General features: G+C 39.7%; 1 protein-coding gene across 1 annotated transcript; it reads right to left on the bottom strand.

Moving 5' to 3' along the window:
- Positions 1-1,081: 1,081 nt before the first annotated feature.
- On the bottom strand, positions 1,082-16,458 carry bicc2 (bicaudal C homolog 2). Its single transcript, XM_028008078.1, has 19 exons — positions 16,147-16,458; positions 14,045-14,088; positions 13,691-13,760; positions 13,471-13,550; positions 12,465-12,626; positions 11,830-11,883; positions 11,423-11,638; positions 11,082-11,333; positions 10,829-10,960; positions 10,308-10,497; positions 9,330-9,463; positions 9,027-9,235; positions 8,231-8,336; positions 7,732-7,771; positions 5,618-5,781; positions 4,015-4,216; positions 3,783-3,946; positions 3,497-3,596; positions 1,082-3,416 (listed from the first exon to the last, which is right to left on the bottom strand). The coding sequence occupies exons 1-19, from the start codon at positions 16,385-16,387 to the stop codon at positions 3,286-3,288; spliced, it is 2,691 nt and encodes an 896-aa protein (XP_027863879.1). The 5' UTR covers positions 16,388-16,458; the 3' UTR covers positions 1,082-3,285.
- Positions 16,459-17,006: the final 548 nt, after the last annotated feature.

The following is a 17,006-nucleotide window of genomic DNA, read 5'->3' on the forward strand; positions in this document are numbered from 1 at the left end:
AATTATGACAATCTTTGTTTCTGTTTGTGTAAATTTACTGTTGACCTAAGTTGAAATGTCCTCAAGTCACTACTTGAGGACATTTCCTTAGCAGCAAACGCCCATAGCCCCACTCTCCTTCTTAACCTAGACAAGCATTTTATTCTTCTTTCACTTAAAAGTAGATTTATGTCCAGACATTTTTAACATACAATTTTATTTTAATTAAAAACCGTGGAGCTGCTGGAATCTACATTCTGAAGTCATATTGCTGGTTTGAGTAAGAATTATAACAGCGAGAAGTAATTTGATGACATTCACATATTCTAAACCTCTATAATCACCTTTTTTGATTATTTGGTATCCAATTTTTTTCAGCAAACACATCTGTTGCAGTGTTTATATTCTTCCTGTTCACACACATACTCTGACACATTCATTCTCACTCTCTTATTACAGTTTCTATTTTCTCTTCCTGCTCTCCTCACTTTCCTGGAGTGAGTTCCATCTTCATCACAGTAAGGGGAATATGTGGTTATGTTTTATCCTCAGGGTGCGTCGTTGCTCTGTTTCATTTCTCTATTAGCTCCTTCGTTATTGTCTACACACGGCCCACATGCTGGATGGATCCTCCAAACAATCCCAAAACCTATGAAGACAAGTGATGCTTTGACAGTGTAGTTAGTTTTAATGGGAGTTGGTCTTCTTCTTTTGTTATTGGTTATTGTTCTTTTAAGTAGATTTGCACTTTAAGGAGGTTCAAAGCCTAGAATTAGTTGGTTTTTTTAAAAACATTTCCACTTAATCATGATGGGCTTGTAGCTCAGTTATAGCCCAGTTATAATTATTTCTCTCTGATATTCAGATATTTGTAACATTAAAAAAAATCCAAACAAGGTTGTCAGGCATTCAGTCGAAGGATATCTGATATCAGTCTCCTTCAGCCACGACAAACAAAACCAATGATTGTGAAGTCTTTAGTTTGAATATGAGCTCATATGATAACTTTGTTGGCAATATGTCCCTTGAAGAGAAAGAAGTTGAGACAAAAGGTTTCAGTCAGGTTGTTGCATGAACATCAACACTCAGCTGCACTTAGTTATGAGAGGAAAGCTATAAATACCTTTAATTCTCACAAAGGTCATCTCCAACCTACAACCATCATTTCTCTTGTTCATAGCTGTTTGAGTTATTGTACATGAAACGCAACAAGTCATTCAGAAATTTACAAGATATAACACACATCCATTGTTTCTATGGCTTTAAGGGGTTAATCAACGAGCCTTGAGCTTTTATATTAAAGAACACAGCAACAAACAGACAGATTTTCTATACGAAAAAGCAAAGGTTTGCCTAAACAAAATCTATTTTTCTTCTCCTGATTACCATTAGATTGTGGCATAAATTCCATAATGTAATGGTAATCGCATTAAGACCTCTAAAACATTCCTCACGTCTGAGAGCAGTCGTCTAAATGTTGATCTGCTCAAAACTTCTGTCAAGACCAGTGCATGAAATGTGGGCTATGCTCTGACTCTCAACCCTTTGCTCTGTCCCTTGAAGTATGCACCAGATTTGTCTAATTATCTAGTGAGAGAAAGTGTTTTGAATAGATAATAATGTTTTGGTAGCTAAGGAGAAGTCCACTCTTTCCAGTTTAATGAATCTCATCCAATGTTGTCCTACATTTGGGTCCTTTGGGAATCTGTCTTTTATTGTTTCACCTAAATTAACATCTACATCTTTATTGGACATATTTCATTTATAATATACTTTTTTATGTTATACAGAACACATTGTTGTGTGTACAATAATAGTTCAGTGTGTTTCAAACTTTTAGACCCTTTAAGAAAACTTTATGTAGACAAAAATGTGTGAAAGTTATGGCACATTTAGGTTGTGTGAAAATTTATGCTATCTATTATGTCTTATGAGTAACCTTCTCCTAGCAAAGAAAAAAAAATTACTGGAAAAATCACATAACCTAAAAAAAAAATGAAATATGTTGGGGGGTTTTTGAGTAACAAACCTGACCTGAGTAAAACCCAAAAGAAGCTGTGACTCTTCCGCTCAGGGCGATGCTTTGCATTTCCACCATGCAGCCTTGTCACGTTCCCAGATTGCCACTTCTCAAGTGAAAAGTCCAAGTGGCTCACTTGTCGGGGTTCAAAGTACTGCTCATTTTTTCCTTGGTAGTTTTCATTCTAGCCGTGTGATCAGCGACTGATTTAGACCTGTGACCTCAGGGGAACGCAATTAACTATCAGGCAGGATAAAAATCCAGCAGTTCTCTAGAGCCCAAGGACCAGATTTGTGGATCGGTGCTTTAAAGCCTGCCTATGTAATTGGCAGAGACATTGTAATAAGTAGGGATCATCTCTACCTAATCTGTCACAGCCCAACACTTCCTGTCACTCTCTCTCTGTGTTTCATGCTTGGCTGCCACTGAACCAGCCAGCCTGTGAAGCATCTGAGCAGATCAAGACCTCCTTGTGCCTGCAAGCAGAGGGTCCATAAAAATCCAAGAAAAAGTAATAACATTTGCAAATTACACTAGTTTGACAAAGCAAACTTGGGTGTAATAGTATGCTGATAAATAGCTAATGATAAATTAAAATCAAATCAGCTGAACTTGGAGTAACTGAGGTTTCAGATTTCCCCCCCCCCCCTTTTTTTTCTTGTTCTCCTTGTTGCTGAAGTACATTTTTAAAATTAACACCTTATCCACCTGGGATTGTAAAGCTGATACTAATGTGAAAAACAAATCCATAATTTTTCATACAGCACAGACATTAAGACAGCGGGACACCACTGCCCTCTAGTGGCATGCTTTCCCTTCTAAGCCCCCTCAAAACATTCATTATTTAACATGAATGCCAAAGAAATAAATGAAGCTAAACTTTGCCTTTCATATACAATAGTTTTTTGTATGGATACGCTTCAGTAAAACATGCATTGCATTGACCCATACGCTTTAACTCCGGGATTTTCCTAATCACTAACATAATTTCCTTTTGGAAATATCAATTTGCAGCTGCATACAAAAATGGGTAAAAATAACACCTCAAAACATACAAAAGGCTTTTGTGAAGTCCCTGCTTTTGTAGGGAAGGCCTCTCTGTTTTGAGTCGTATAAAAACACAAAAAGCTTTGGAATATTGTTCTTGATATAAACCCCTGGATGTAATGTGTACAGGATGCGTTTCGCTTCTCAGTTTCTTGTAAATGAACAGCAGTGAGGGCATTTTTTTCCCTCTGGCTGCATTGCGATGTATTTAAAAGCTCAGATCCACTTGCCGTCTCCTCTCACCAGCGGTTACTCTGAACTGCAACATCCAGATCCAAGATGCGTGGAAGTCTACCACTCGCGCCACCTTCCAGGTAGCCGGGCTTCACTGGTTGTGCATCCGACAGACTCGTTTTGCTCTTGTTCAGATCTGGAAGAGGAAACAAAACTTTCTCAAAAAATGAACCAAAGAGAAACGTCTGTTAACTGACAGCTCCAGCAGTTCCTTACCTGAGATAGCTAATGTCATCTTGCGTCTGGCTCCAAAAGTGGAGATCCCTATTTCTTTCAGGTCCTCATCAGACAGAGTGAGAAATGTCTGGTAGTCAATCTGTGTGAATAACAGAAGCTTAGATTATGATACTCATTAAAAATTCATAAGGTTTAGGCCAGAGGTCAGTAATGAGTGTGCACATGGTTCTCTGCAGAACCTCTCAACCAGCGAGGAAGTGTTGGAAGTGCTAACGAGCTCAGTGTGAAATGCGATTCTCGTTGTAACTCTCTGCATGTGCCTTACCTCCTGTTGTTCAAACAGGTCAATGTATTTGATTAGCCCAAGTTCGCTGAGCAGCTCAGGTAAGTCATCCGTCACGAGGGGGGAGGGGCTTCGCTGACTGCAGGTTGACTCCCTCCTCGCAGAGTACGCACCTTCGAAGAAACATCCGCCAACAGAGTTTTCGTCTAGAAGTCAAAAGTGGAGTTTAAGAGCCAGCAAAATTTGCCAAACTTTAAAAGCAGGTGTAACTTACATGGCTTTTCATTTCTGCTTCTGTTCAGTGAGGACGAAAACACAGAAAAGGAAGGGAAGCCAGGTGGAGGTGTGGAGGGGGAGGATGGAGACGAGGAAGAGGGGGAAGACGAGGAGACAATCTGAGATGTGGATCCGCGTCTGTCCCTCCAGTTCTCAGAGTCGCTACCAAGGCACATTTTTCCCTTCTGAGTAGCCCAAGACTATGAAAAGAAACACTGACATTAATGGGACATGCCTCCTGTTTCTGCCTCTTTGTTTTTAATCTACAGATTAAATGGTGGTGAATTTTCACAAACCAGACATCATTTTTCAAAAATGGCAACGAATCCAGTTTAAAAGCAGTCAGCTCTCATTGGCTGGCTTGTCACAGAAAATGTTACCAAACAAATTTAATGTTCAACTCAATCAAAAGGTTACATCCAATCCAATGTTTTAATAATTTGGGGAAATTTTATAATTCTGTTTATATTTTTCTGGCTTCAGTAATAAAATAACATACAGCTATGATTAACTTTAAAAACAGATTTGTTGCACAAGTTTGATTCCACATCCAGGCTCACATATAGAAATAGGTGCCAACCAATGTTTAATGTTCCTTAGTAAAACTGGCACAGATCATTTCAATTGGTTGGTTTCCATAATGAGCATATGTAAACTTCTCAGTAGTATTTTAGAAATTTATGTTTGCTTCATTGTTATTATTTCAAGTATGTATGCTTCCTCCTTGCTAGAAAGTGGGCACCCAGAAAGAGCTGGCATGTATAATGTAAAAAATCCCAGGAAAATTAGGTAAAACAAGTCAGGTAAACAGGTTGGAAATAAAATGCTGAGCTGGCTGTAATGATATCAGATTCCACGTAATTGAGCATCCGAACTGGCTGAGCTTACTCATGCTGAGAGATAAATGCTTCACACTGTTACAGGGCGAGAGCAAAAATGGAGGCTGCAGTGAAATTAGTAAAGAAAACTACCTCTGGAGCACAGGCAAAAAACAAGCAACAAAATCAGCAACATTTCCTGTAAAAAGAAATAATGTAGTGGAGCAAATTTATTTGAATCGCTCATTAGAATAATAGTACACCAAGTTGTTTTATCTGTCTTGCTTAACTTTAAGTGATATTAACTTCACTTTTCATTAAACAGCATATATGAAAAAATACTTTTCATGCTGGATTTGTATTTTTGCATGGACTATATGGATGGAAATTAACATCCATATATGGATATATCCATCCATATGTTATGGATGGATCGAGTAGAAAAGCTGAATGATGAGCTAAACTATCATGACTACTGTACATACAACATTTGGTGATATTTTTATGACATAGGCCTGTTTAGTTTTTGCTGTAGTGCCAGTATTAAGATATGGATTTGCCATGTATTAGTCCTACTCTACAACCTGTGGTGGAAGAATTATGATACAGCCGTACAGATCTTATAGTAGTATTATGATATGGGCTTGTGGGGACTTAGTTGATAAGGTCTAAAATTAAGAACCATTGATGACCAGCATTACCACAAGTATAAGCATTTGCCACTATATCTTTTTAATGATATATTTGCATTCATTTAAATTTAGCTTCCATCTCTTTTTGCACCTGCTGCTGATTGGTGTTGGCACTCAGGAAAGGTTTGTAGCTGCGTCGGCTGATGCTACGGAGGTCCTTGATAGCTTCAGCTGGCATAGACTTGGAAAATCCGAGCCCACTCCAGGTGTCTGTGGGTGTCCGAACCTCTGTGACCACAGGTTTCCTCTGCATGGCTGTTAACCCAACACAACACAAAATGCAGGAGGGAAAATTAAGACCACCTAAGTCAAAGACAAAACAAAGCAGACCTATGCTAATTTACTGCTTGTCTCAGGATGTAGCTTATCACATGATGAATTTAAGATATTGCAATGTTAAGAGGAGAATTTAATGCAACATTTGCAGAAAACTGTGGTGCTGTAGTGAAATAGTACTAATTAATATTATAAATATACATATCTACTATGAAAAAATTAATTCTTTTCAAAATTAACTCAATTCAGCCCAGTTAGTTTTTGCCAAAATTGCCTGTGGCAAACAATGGGTTTCCTCAACATATGAATCTGGTTCAGAAATTGCATCATCACTTCACACAAAGTGAAAGATGAACATGATTATAACCGTTGGAACAGTATTTGTATGTGCACACGCATATCAGTGTGACTAAATGCCCCATTCATACACCAGCATGGATGTTCCTAATGACTGTGAGGCAGATGGCCCATTCAAACTGCTAATTCATATTCCCATAAAACAACACAAAGGGAATTGGTACCATTTGGCTGCAGATCGAGTCTGGATCTCTCATTCGGCATGACGGATGAGGCAATGCATCTCCTTACTGGTATATATGGATGTGTATATGCAAGCATGATTGGGTCCATGTGTGTGGTGTCTGTGTTGTGTATCCAGCTCATGTGAGTTAAGTGGGAGTGCCAGTACTTCTCTATTATAACTTTGGCACTGTGCAGCCTATAAACAAATCCTCTGTACCAGTTGTCCTGGCAGTAAGCAACTCTGAAATGAGCTTCCTCTATGAAATCACTCCCTCTGCTTAGAATATCAGTATGTTTCATTACGTTCTCAGATGAACTAAACAAATATTGGGTTTTTTTCTTGCCTAATCATAAGATGTCATTCAAAAACAATGCTCAGAACAACATTTGTACATAAAATGAGTTTATATTATAAGAGGCATGTCACAAAATTTACATATTTAGCCATTAAATATATTTTGTTGTGTACTTGGAGTCTCAGGAGTGCAGACAAGTGTAATTTAGTGGTCCCCATCATTAGAACCTCTTCAAAGTGCTTGGTTAAATTTTATTTTTCTTGGAGTTGTACCGACATTAGATGAAAAAGCCCTCTTCGTTTGCGTGAAGCACTTCAAGGATGAGTGCTTCAGAAACTAGCCAGTACCAAGACAAATTTCTTGAAAGACTTTAATCTGATTGAGAGGCTAATTCTGTCTGTGGAAACGACAGACACAGCGTGTGGTGAGCTACAAATAACACTAAAATAACAACAAATTTTGTTTTGGACATGAATTTATTGTGTGTTGTGTTGACATGATGTCTTAGCCACTGTTTTGATAGCAGTAGCATGGTATCTTCTGTTTATGCTAGTACTGTGTGCTAGCTTTTAGCTCATTGAGGACAAAACACTTGATATTTTGAATAGTATTAACACATAAACAGTTTGCCATTGTTTTTGGCATTTTTGTCTTGGGGAACACATGATCCAAATACATTTAATGACTTTCTTGGAGCTAGCGTTAGCTTTCTCATCTGTGTTGAGGCCTTGTTTACAAGATGTGTTCATTTATATTGTGTGGCACCGTTTTCTGGTTCAAATATACAGTACAGACCAAAAGTTTGGACACAACTGTGTGTCCAAACTTTTGGTCTGTACTGTATAAGGTTGGATGGGCAAGTTTCTGCTATTATCTTTTAATCGTAACTCTTCTATCCAACTACAAAACATTCTACGCTAAATGTGCTCATCGCTAATATGAGCTGCTTATAGATTTCCAAATAATTTTGCCTTATTTCTAAATATAGAAACTCTTTTCCACAGAAATTCCCCTCTCACATGTGCAATAATATGTTGCCTGCACACTTTCTTTTAACTGTACGCTGCATATTAAAACTGTCTAGCTGCAAAAATAGTTTGAAAGCACTAACCTCTTGTTGCCATCAGTTTCTTCTTCTCATAGTCATAATCCTACAAAGCACAAACGGCAAATAAAAAAGGTAAATAATCCATGAAATTGATTTTTCCTCTTTGCTTGCTGAGGATAGACAGCAGGAACCTAATTTGCTGGAGAAATAAGCACTGGCATGAAACTTCCTGCTGCTGTGGCGGTACACTTGTTAACTTCACTGCACTGTAACATTTGAGAGAGATGACAAACAGGAGTGGAAGGAAACAAGCACAAAAATCAATTCTCAAATCAAATTCCAAACTGATCAAGAATGTGAAAACCAACAAACTGCATAGCAGTGTGGATGAAATGTTCCTGCTTTTTTTCAGTTTATTTCATCAACGTCTGTAGGCATAAAAAGTCTATTCTCTTTCATTTTCTGTGCCACGGGGCTAAGGGAGATTTGATTGTTGGTCCACAGAGTGTTACTCATAAGTTGTTGATGTTGAAAAGAGGCTGCAGTTTCTGCTTTTCCTCACCCCGACCTTAGATGAGTCAGCGTGAACATTTTGAGCCCGAGGAGCATCTCTCCTCAGGCTGTTCCTTCGCTCACTCCACCCTCGCTCTGTCTCTGCGTTCACCAACCTGACACGTTCAGGACACACACACACACACACACACAGACACAAGTGAAAATTCACGGTTGATTCTGACGGTTGATAATTTGTGTGTATTGCACAGGCATTCATACTGCTTAGTCAAAAAGTTCAAGTGGTATGGAACCTGAAAGGATCTGACTGCGACTCTTTGTGATTGGCCAACACAACGTTGTGAAGTGGAAGGAAGATGATACAAGGTTGTTGTTTTTTTTTAATTGCAAATAAAAATGCCAAAAGTATTGGGCTGTTTTTTTCAACCTTCACTATGGAATCCCTAAAAGAAATCTAGTGAAGCCAAACTAGATGGCCTTCACAGATCAACAAGATGAATGTCGAGGGTCAAGGTTCAGCTATAAAGTAAACCTCTCCCACCTGTACTGTTCTGTATTTTCCTCCCTCTACCATCCAAAACATTCAGCTCCCCCCTGTACTGAAGAAAAGCAGACCTAATATATGTGTGCCTATGTTAATCATGCTGCACTTGGTAAAATATAACCTCTCAGTGATGAGTCATCGTCCATCTGGAAACAACATCTTGATTTTCACAAGGTTGACCAGATGATCTATAATTTATTACTTTTTTAATACTAATTAGAGTTCCACTTTTTAAATCTTGGTTATGAAAACACTGAGGATAAATGAAACAGATGGTGGTGTACTAGTGCTGAGGGCTCACCTGTATGTCAGCGCCTGCCCTGTGGAATGCCGTCTGCCCTGGCTGTGTATTTTGCTGATTTCTGGACCTTGGAGACTCCCCCTCCTACCATTCAGACCCACCCTGCTGATGTTGTTGTTTCCTGCTGTGCACACCTCAGATGGTGACATTCTCACAACCTCAATGCTCTCCTCCTCAGATTGGTCAGACTGATTATCGCTTTCAAGGATCTATAGGAAAGGTTAAGAATACATTTTGTATTCTGTAGAGATCTTTCGGTCGGTTTTCACCCTTGAAGCCTTTTTAACACAAACAGTGACTCACCTTTTCCAGTTGTCGACTGTCTGTTCCCTTCAGTGCTGTCCTTCCCTCGTCTGTTGGAGAAGTGAGGCCTGGTGGAGCTGACAGGTGGGATTTAGTTCCAGTCAGCACCTCTGTGGTTTGAACAGGTGCAGAGCCTGGTCAGGAAGGTGAGAAACATGCATAGTGCATTATTTCAGTGTGGCCAAGCTGTGCCAGTGCACACAGAATTCCTTAGTGAGGGATTTCTGTTCTAGATGGACATGTTTGCAGGTGCAAAACTTCAATTAACTCAGACTTCCTGGAAAAGTATGTTTTCTCTCTGAATGAGATTCATTCAGTCATTAAATAAAGCTTAGTTATGGTAATTATTCCACAGTAGTCATATTGGAGTATTTATTTTTGCATTCTTTTTTTTCCATTTTTTTCATGCAAGTTTTTGAAATCATGGTTCAAGATAACACATCTATGTCATTCACATATTCACTGGTTGTCTCAGTTTATTAAATCTGTGTCATATTCCTTATGTTGTTTTATTTTGTTTCTGTCAAATACGTTGACTCTCCAGACCTATTTGATTGAACAGTGGTGGTTTTTGCATGAATGATGACCTGGCTAAGCCAAATTGTATCCTCCCACCAACTCACCTACAACCAGAAACACCAAATGACCAAAATGCAGTCACAATTTCTTAAAAATTGTAAAACTGCCCTATAAATCAGAGCTAATCTGAAGCTCCAATTTAAATTTTGGATTCAGTATGAATCACCACAGCAGTTCACCGCTGTGGTGAACTGCAATATTTTCTTCCACAGCTTTTTACAAGGCAATAGTATAATTCGATGCAAATAAGCAATAAGAAACTTCTTCAAGGCATCACTTTTTTTCCCCCCCCCCCTGTTTTGTGCCTGTAAGAACCCACTGGTTTCTGAACTTATAATAATTTACAGTGGAAGCTAAGTTTAGATGGCTGGACATCCACTCATATTCACATTATCATACCCTGTTCAGAGAGCGCAAGCTGCTGCAGCAACATGTCGAGCCAGTAGTTTGCCAGTCTGCCACCAGGTGACATGAGGTCAGGGTTCACTGTAGTTATCTTCGCAGTCTCAGAGGAATCGAGTCCTAGGAGCAGACGCCGGGCTTCATAAATGCAGGAGATGTTCCTTTCCAGACCTTTCACCACCACTGACTGATAAATATACATCAACACAGATTTTTCCCTCATCAGTATTCTGCCCGCTGCAGCAGATGGATCTAATGTGGTGAATTAATTTACACCTGAATTTAAACAGATGGGATTTTACAGAAAAATAAAAAAGAAAGAAAGAAGTTTCAAATAAATATCTCTTTGTTAAACAGCCCTTATGAAATGAGCACACTATAACAGTCTTGTCCTAGACTGAATTAAGATTTAAACAGATGGAGCTGAGAGCCAACAAAAAAACTGAATTATTTCATTTTATTATTTTTAATGGTGTCTCATGGAAAATAGCGCATATATATATTTGGATGACACTCACCTTGCTTGTCTGTTTCGCTTTGGGCTTGACGCTAATGAAGACTCCGAGGTTTTGCATCATCTGAGCCAGTTTGGAAGGGCCTCCCTCCCCATCTTCCCGAATGTCAAACATCAAACACACTGGTAGGCAATCCTAGATGTGGGAACATGTATTTCACAACAAATAGAAAAAGCAAAACACAAAAACAGCTGTGACTTTTCTGGTGGCAGTATCAGAAGCAACGTGCGACTGAAACAACAAAAAGCATGTGTACCATGAGCTGTTGCCGAGCGAGACAAACTCCGTCAGGGCTGCCCTGAATGAGCAATGAGGGGGGATTCTGAGGGGCACTGAGGTCTGGCAGAATGATCTGGGTCTGGGTCTTGTGCATAACACTTAGAAAGTTTGCACCATTTTGTCCCAGCAGGAAGAGATGCTGCTGAGCAGTGACATCCAGCTGGCTGCTCACAATCTCCCCTGAGGCCTCTGACCCAAGCAGGAGCTCCATCAGGATGCATGTCGCCTTCTGTCAGGCGACAATATTTATACACCAAAATTATAATATGGACAGACACAAGATTTGTAAAATATTTGAGCGGTTTAGGTGAAAGTAACCTTGACAGCAGCTGCGTTGCCTTGCAGTCCCCAAACTGTGCAGGAGCTTCCATAAAAGGCTGTCTGGGCTTGAGGCAGTGGCAGCACAGCCCTGAAACCCACACTGACCCCCAAAGTCTGCGCCACCTGTTGGATGAGTGGGGAGCCTGCATCTGGCAGAGCCTGGGGTACCAGGCTGACTGGCAGGTCAAAGGTCAGAGAGAGCGGCTGAAGGTCCTACAGTGTGATGAAGTCAAAGAAAGAATGAGTGTAAACCCAAGACAGACTGCAGAAAATGTTGGCATTTGGACAAATAGGCAGAATTATTTGTTCTTGTCATCCCATTGATTGCAGTATTGATCCACGCATCTGACAGCAGGGAAGAAGTGAGTGCTGAGATAAAGTCCCAGCTCAGATTGACTACTCACTCTTATCCTCCTCCTGGCTTCTTCCACCCCTTCTATGGGGCCAGCGATAGAAACCTGGAAAAAATAAGGCCAACAGCCAAAACTAAATTTATTTCTAGTCACCTTTAAAGCTGCAGTATTTAACTATATTATAAAACATGTGTTTTACATATATGTTAAAACTATCACTATGTCCTGACAGTGTAACATAAGACAATCTGTGAAAAAATCAGGCTTCTCTGCCTTCTCCCTGTTTTTCTTCTGTCATCTGTAGTAAAACACGCTCAGTCAGAAACTACCAATCAGAGCAAGGTGGAGGATCTTAGTGCTGTCAGTAAATCAGCAAAAGTATCTGTTCTGATGAGTCTTTTGTCAGAATAAAAATACCTTTAGAAAATTTCAACGCTTAAGCAACATACTTTTCATTAAGCTTGCATATTTGTATTAAAATAGTTAATTAATTAATAATATATATATAATAATAAGGTAATATTAAACATGTTAAGCATAAAAACATCACAACTAAAATATGTAAAGGTTTGAAAGCTTAGTTTGTGTGTAATCTGTATAATGTGCTTAGTGAGTTGACTGAAATAAATGAACTTTCCAGTTATAACCCCACTTATTGAACAGGACAGTAGATGCTGTCTTTCAACCTGATTGCTCTTCTCTCCTGCAGCGTTGTGACGATTGGAGTCGGGGAAGTGGATGTGACAGCCTGTGACTTCCATCACCTTCTTTATGTTCCCACCTCCTTTTCCAATGACATGGGAATGCTCTGTGAAAGCCACGTCCATCTTCAGAGTCACCTTGTTCACCTGTTATTCACACAATCCAGGGACTACATACTCACTTTGAAGCAGAAAGTTAGGAAATTTCACTTTTGAAACAAAGAAACCTTAATGCATTTGCCACCATTCCCACATAACATTATGATCACCCATAATTTAAGTAAATATCACTGATTATCTCTCTCTCGTGACACCTGTTAGAGTGGAATATATTAGGCATCAAGTGAATAAAACCATTTGAATAAAACCATAAAACCAACCGACAAGCTGCTGTGGCTAAAATTACTGAAGAAGTTAATGGTCCTTCTGATTGAAAGGTGTCAAAATGCACACTGCACCACAGTTTATTGCAGACGGAGCTGCATGGCTGCAGACCAGTCCCGGAGGCTGTGCTGTGATCCCAAAATTAGCAAATGAGCAATAAAACTAAATCAAGGAGCAATAAAGCAAGGCTGCCAAGTCTAATGAATCACATTTTCTTTTACATCTCATGGATGACTGGGTGGGTGCATGTACCTCTTTTATCTTGGAAACACGTGGCACCAAGAGGGAATATGGGAACAATTCACTGTGATGCTTTGGGCATTGAAAACTTGGGTCACTCTATCCAGGCAGATTTTATTTTGATACGTACCGCTTACCTAAATGTGGGGCATATTAGTGCTTTAATAAATGATACTATGTAATTATGTTGAGTCAATCTGATATATTTCACCGTTAATCACCACAGCACGCCTTCAGAGAGTTAGTTAAGTGTATAGTCTGAAGAGTGATGGCTGTCTGTTTTGCTGCAAAACAGCACTATAAGGCAAGTGGTCATAATGCTGTGCCTCATCTCTGCATTGATCAGAACATTGTTGACAACTGTTACCTTGGTTTCCAGCACTTCAAGTATCTTCTTTTTGGCTGCCATAACGTCGGTTCTCTTCCCTTCCACCTTCACGTGAGGGTCTAGTTGGAAATCACAAACTGTTCTCACACATTTGCATGTAATGCAGTAAAATAGTGCAACGGTGATTAGAGTGGAGGAGTAAAGAGCATGGCAGGAAAAAGAAATCTCTTGTTTGAATAGAGCATAAAGACTTTGGCACCTTTCTTTGACTTGGCTCCAATCTTTAGTTTGGATGGCCATTTCACCTGAGTGCTAGTTTCTCTCATTACCTGTGAGAGATTACACGAGAAGCAAAGCAGACACTCTCATTGTATGCGTAATGAGGGAACACGCCTACACACAGTCACGCAGACAGAAGATTGCTCCATTCCGAGAACACAAAGGCACATTTGCATTTGAAAGGGTGCAATTATCGCCTCTATTAAAAAAAATATAAAGAGTAAATGCAGAGTTTGGGGCAAATATTGAAACTAGATATTTTCTGTGATCTGTGAGCTGGTGAGTGTTTTTATGCGTTTAGTAATAAAAGAGTTTCCAAAGAAGATTGACTCACTCGCTCGAAAAACTTTTCTCCTGTCTCTCCTCCTTGTTCCGGAGCTGAAAAGACACAAAAAACATTTTTAGTTTGTAGGATTTCTTTAAGAAATACTTTCCAAAATTGAGGGAATAATAAATCTCTAAATTCACTCAATTTATTATTGAGTGAATGAAATGAAAAATAAAATGAAAAATTGTTTTGCTTCTTTATGGTACAGGGTATTTTGCCTCCAGATTTTGAGTTGCTGTGACTCAGTGGGAAGAGTACTTATCCTGGAATTGGAAACTTGGGGGCTCTATTCCAGCTTCTTCCCCGCCGCATGCTGATGTGCCCTTGGGCAAAGCACTCCAAGATGCCTGCTGATCAGGGTATGAGTTTGTGTGTTGTTTGTGCTGAACTCTAACTACCATTTTTCATACCCCTGGCAGTTTTTGTTATTGCTCTCTGGAAATAATATTAAAATTTTGGAGTGGCTAAGCCAGAGTCCTAGCTTGAGTCTGTGGAGGAGTGATGATTAGGGTGATTGTAAGGAGGCCTTCTAACCTCAAATAATTAGAGCTCATCAAATATAAACCATTTCAATACCAGTTGACATTTGCAATAAAAGCTTGTCAGAGATTATGAGAAGAGTTGGAGTGATATGTCAACGGCTTTGTTTATTGAAAAGGATTTAAATTCGATGACCTTTTCATATGTTTTCAGTCAGAAAGACAAACCTAACATGACAGCATGCAGATGTGTGTCGTAAATACTTGTTAAATTGATTTCTTTCAATAATTCAGAGCTGAGCATATCGTGAGAATTTTTTTTGCTTTAAAGTCCTTCACCTTTTTTATTTTACCACACTCTTTCTTCCACTTAACTTTCCAGTAATGAACTTGGATTCCAGCTTATTTTTGTACCCTTCTCTCATTGTGCAGGGTGTTTATAACAGTCTGCTAAACAGAAGTCAAGTAAGCAGTATGTCCAGTGATAGTGCATATCATAACATGGTTTTAACATTTCTGTATAATTTTTTTTTCCTTTGGCCTTATTGTTTTTTTTTTTTTTTTGAGGAACTGATTTTGGGGTTTTATGTACTTGTAAACCATTCAAATTGACAGTTTAAACATATAAACTGAGCAAAGTGAGGACATAACACTGCAAACTAGTTTATGAGAAGGTGAATTGGTTGCCATGTTTTGTTGTTCTGTTCACAGGGGAACTTTTTAGAACATAACACGTGTACAAAGTCAACATTGTTGAAACTTTGCCAAGCAAGTGGAACAAGAGGTTGCTGGAAATATATCCAAGTTTAAAAGGCCATTGCTCCTTGGTGACATTTACAGGATTCAAGGGGAGCTTTAGAAACAGTCCCCCTCCCTCGCCTTGTCATCGCTATGGGTTACACAGGCCAGAGCTGAGGAATGGGAAGAGAACAGAGTGAGGTGGAGCGAGAAAGTTGCACATCAGGAAGACATCTACAAATCAGGTTTTAGACAGCAAATCACATTAGTGGCATGTCCTGATATAAACACCCCCCAGTTTTAGAAAGCAAAAAATGACTGTGGCAAGAAGACACTATATAATCCAAGGTGAATTGTAATGTGACAGAAAAGCATGAGAAACATGCCTTTACAGCCTGGCCAGTGCTCAAACAGACGCACACCATCCAAGCTGCAAACATGTTACAAACAAGCTACAGTTATTGGAGTCGAATTGTTTTAAGAGCTGCACCATCATGAGCAAACATAATCTCTGGCTGCTGTGAGTAAGTCAAAGAGTTTCCCCAATGACATGAGGGAGGCATTTGTCATAAAGCTGCCAAAAGGCGATAACTAACAGGAGCAGTTGCCTCCGCTTCCCAGGCAGAAAGGATAAAAAGCGAAAAGGGGCTTCTGAATTCGTAAGCCAACGCAGGTCATAAATCACAAAGCTACAGCAACAGGAGTTTAATGCATGGCAGTTACTGATGGCAACAACAAGCAGCTGGAGGCGGTGACGCTGGTTCAGGTAGATAACAAGTGCCGACGCAGAGGAGGACTGTGATAGGCATCAAAAGGAACAATCTGTTGCTTCTAAGGCAGAACATGAAGATGTAGAGATTATGAGAGAACCAAGAAAGCTATCTCACTCACCATACAGCATGCTTTCAAGCTTCTTCCTGTCAATCCTGAACCTCTCCTCCACCCACTCTGGATCCAAGCTTTGCCTTTTTGCATCCTCTCCAGTGAAGCTTTGTACTTCTTTCTCCTCTTCCTCATCCTCCTTTTGCTCTCTGGGGTCAATCTTTGCTGTTGAGTCCAGTTCTAAACTAGTTTCCAGTTTGGGCTGCTGAGGCCCTGTGATGTCCAAAGAAACAGGGGAGCTTTTCTCCATGATGTTGGTGGCAGTCGTAGCAGGACTTAGCCCTTGTCAGTGTTTGTGCATGTGTGTGACCAAGGAGACAGCCCAAGTGAGAGAAAAAGGGGGACAGAGGCCAGAATCAACCCTCCTCCCACCGTCTTTTCTTTGACCACCCGCCTCCTTTCCCTAAATTTGGTAGGAAGATTGAAGTCTTTCTCACCCCTTTCAGCCTGTTTAAGACATTGAATAATTTGTTGCCATAACTTTAACTGCGAAGATGCTTTAAATAACTTACTTCAACTACTCGAGCAACATCTTTTCTGAAATCTAGAGTCATTCAGTTCTTGATAAATCCAAAGTAGCCCAAAGTTTACTCCTACAGAGGATGTGAATGTATACTGACATGCTAGCTCACAGAGCCAATCGCATACATCATGAAAATCATCTTCACAGCAGTACACACAGCTAGCAAAACATTCATCCAGCTAACCACTGGCCCTCTGCTGTTGTCCGCAACCCCCCTTCTGAATAGAAAACTGGATATCTCAGAGGTCTGAGTGAAGAGAAGCAAAGAGGTGTACTGTACAAGAAACCCTGAAATTCACCTATACAACACAGAGTACACTTTAAGGTTATTTAAAGGGGTAATCTG

This window comes from Xiphophorus couchianus, chromosome 23 (assembly GCF_001444195.1).
Source record: "Xiphophorus couchianus chromosome 23, X_couchianus-1.0, whole genome shotgun sequence".
Classification (NCBI taxonomy): Eukaryota; Metazoa; Chordata; class Actinopteri; order Cyprinodontiformes; family Poeciliidae; genus Xiphophorus; species Xiphophorus couchianus.

Bases quoted from the DNA above. Each gene is read 5' to 3' on its own strand.
- bicc2 (XM_028008078.1), bottom strand. From the start codon at position 16,387: ATGGAGAAAAGCTCCCCTGTTTCTTTGGACATCACAGGGCCTCAGCAG. The intron at 11,639-11,829 runs GTGAGTAGTCAA...ATCACACTGTAG, and splicing joins AAGCCAGGAGGAGGATAAGA to GACCTTCAGCCGCTCTCTCT. The intron at 10,961-11,081 runs GTACACATGCTT...TCCCACATCTAG, and splicing joins TCGCTCGGCAACAGCTCATG to GATTGCCTACCAGTGTGTTT.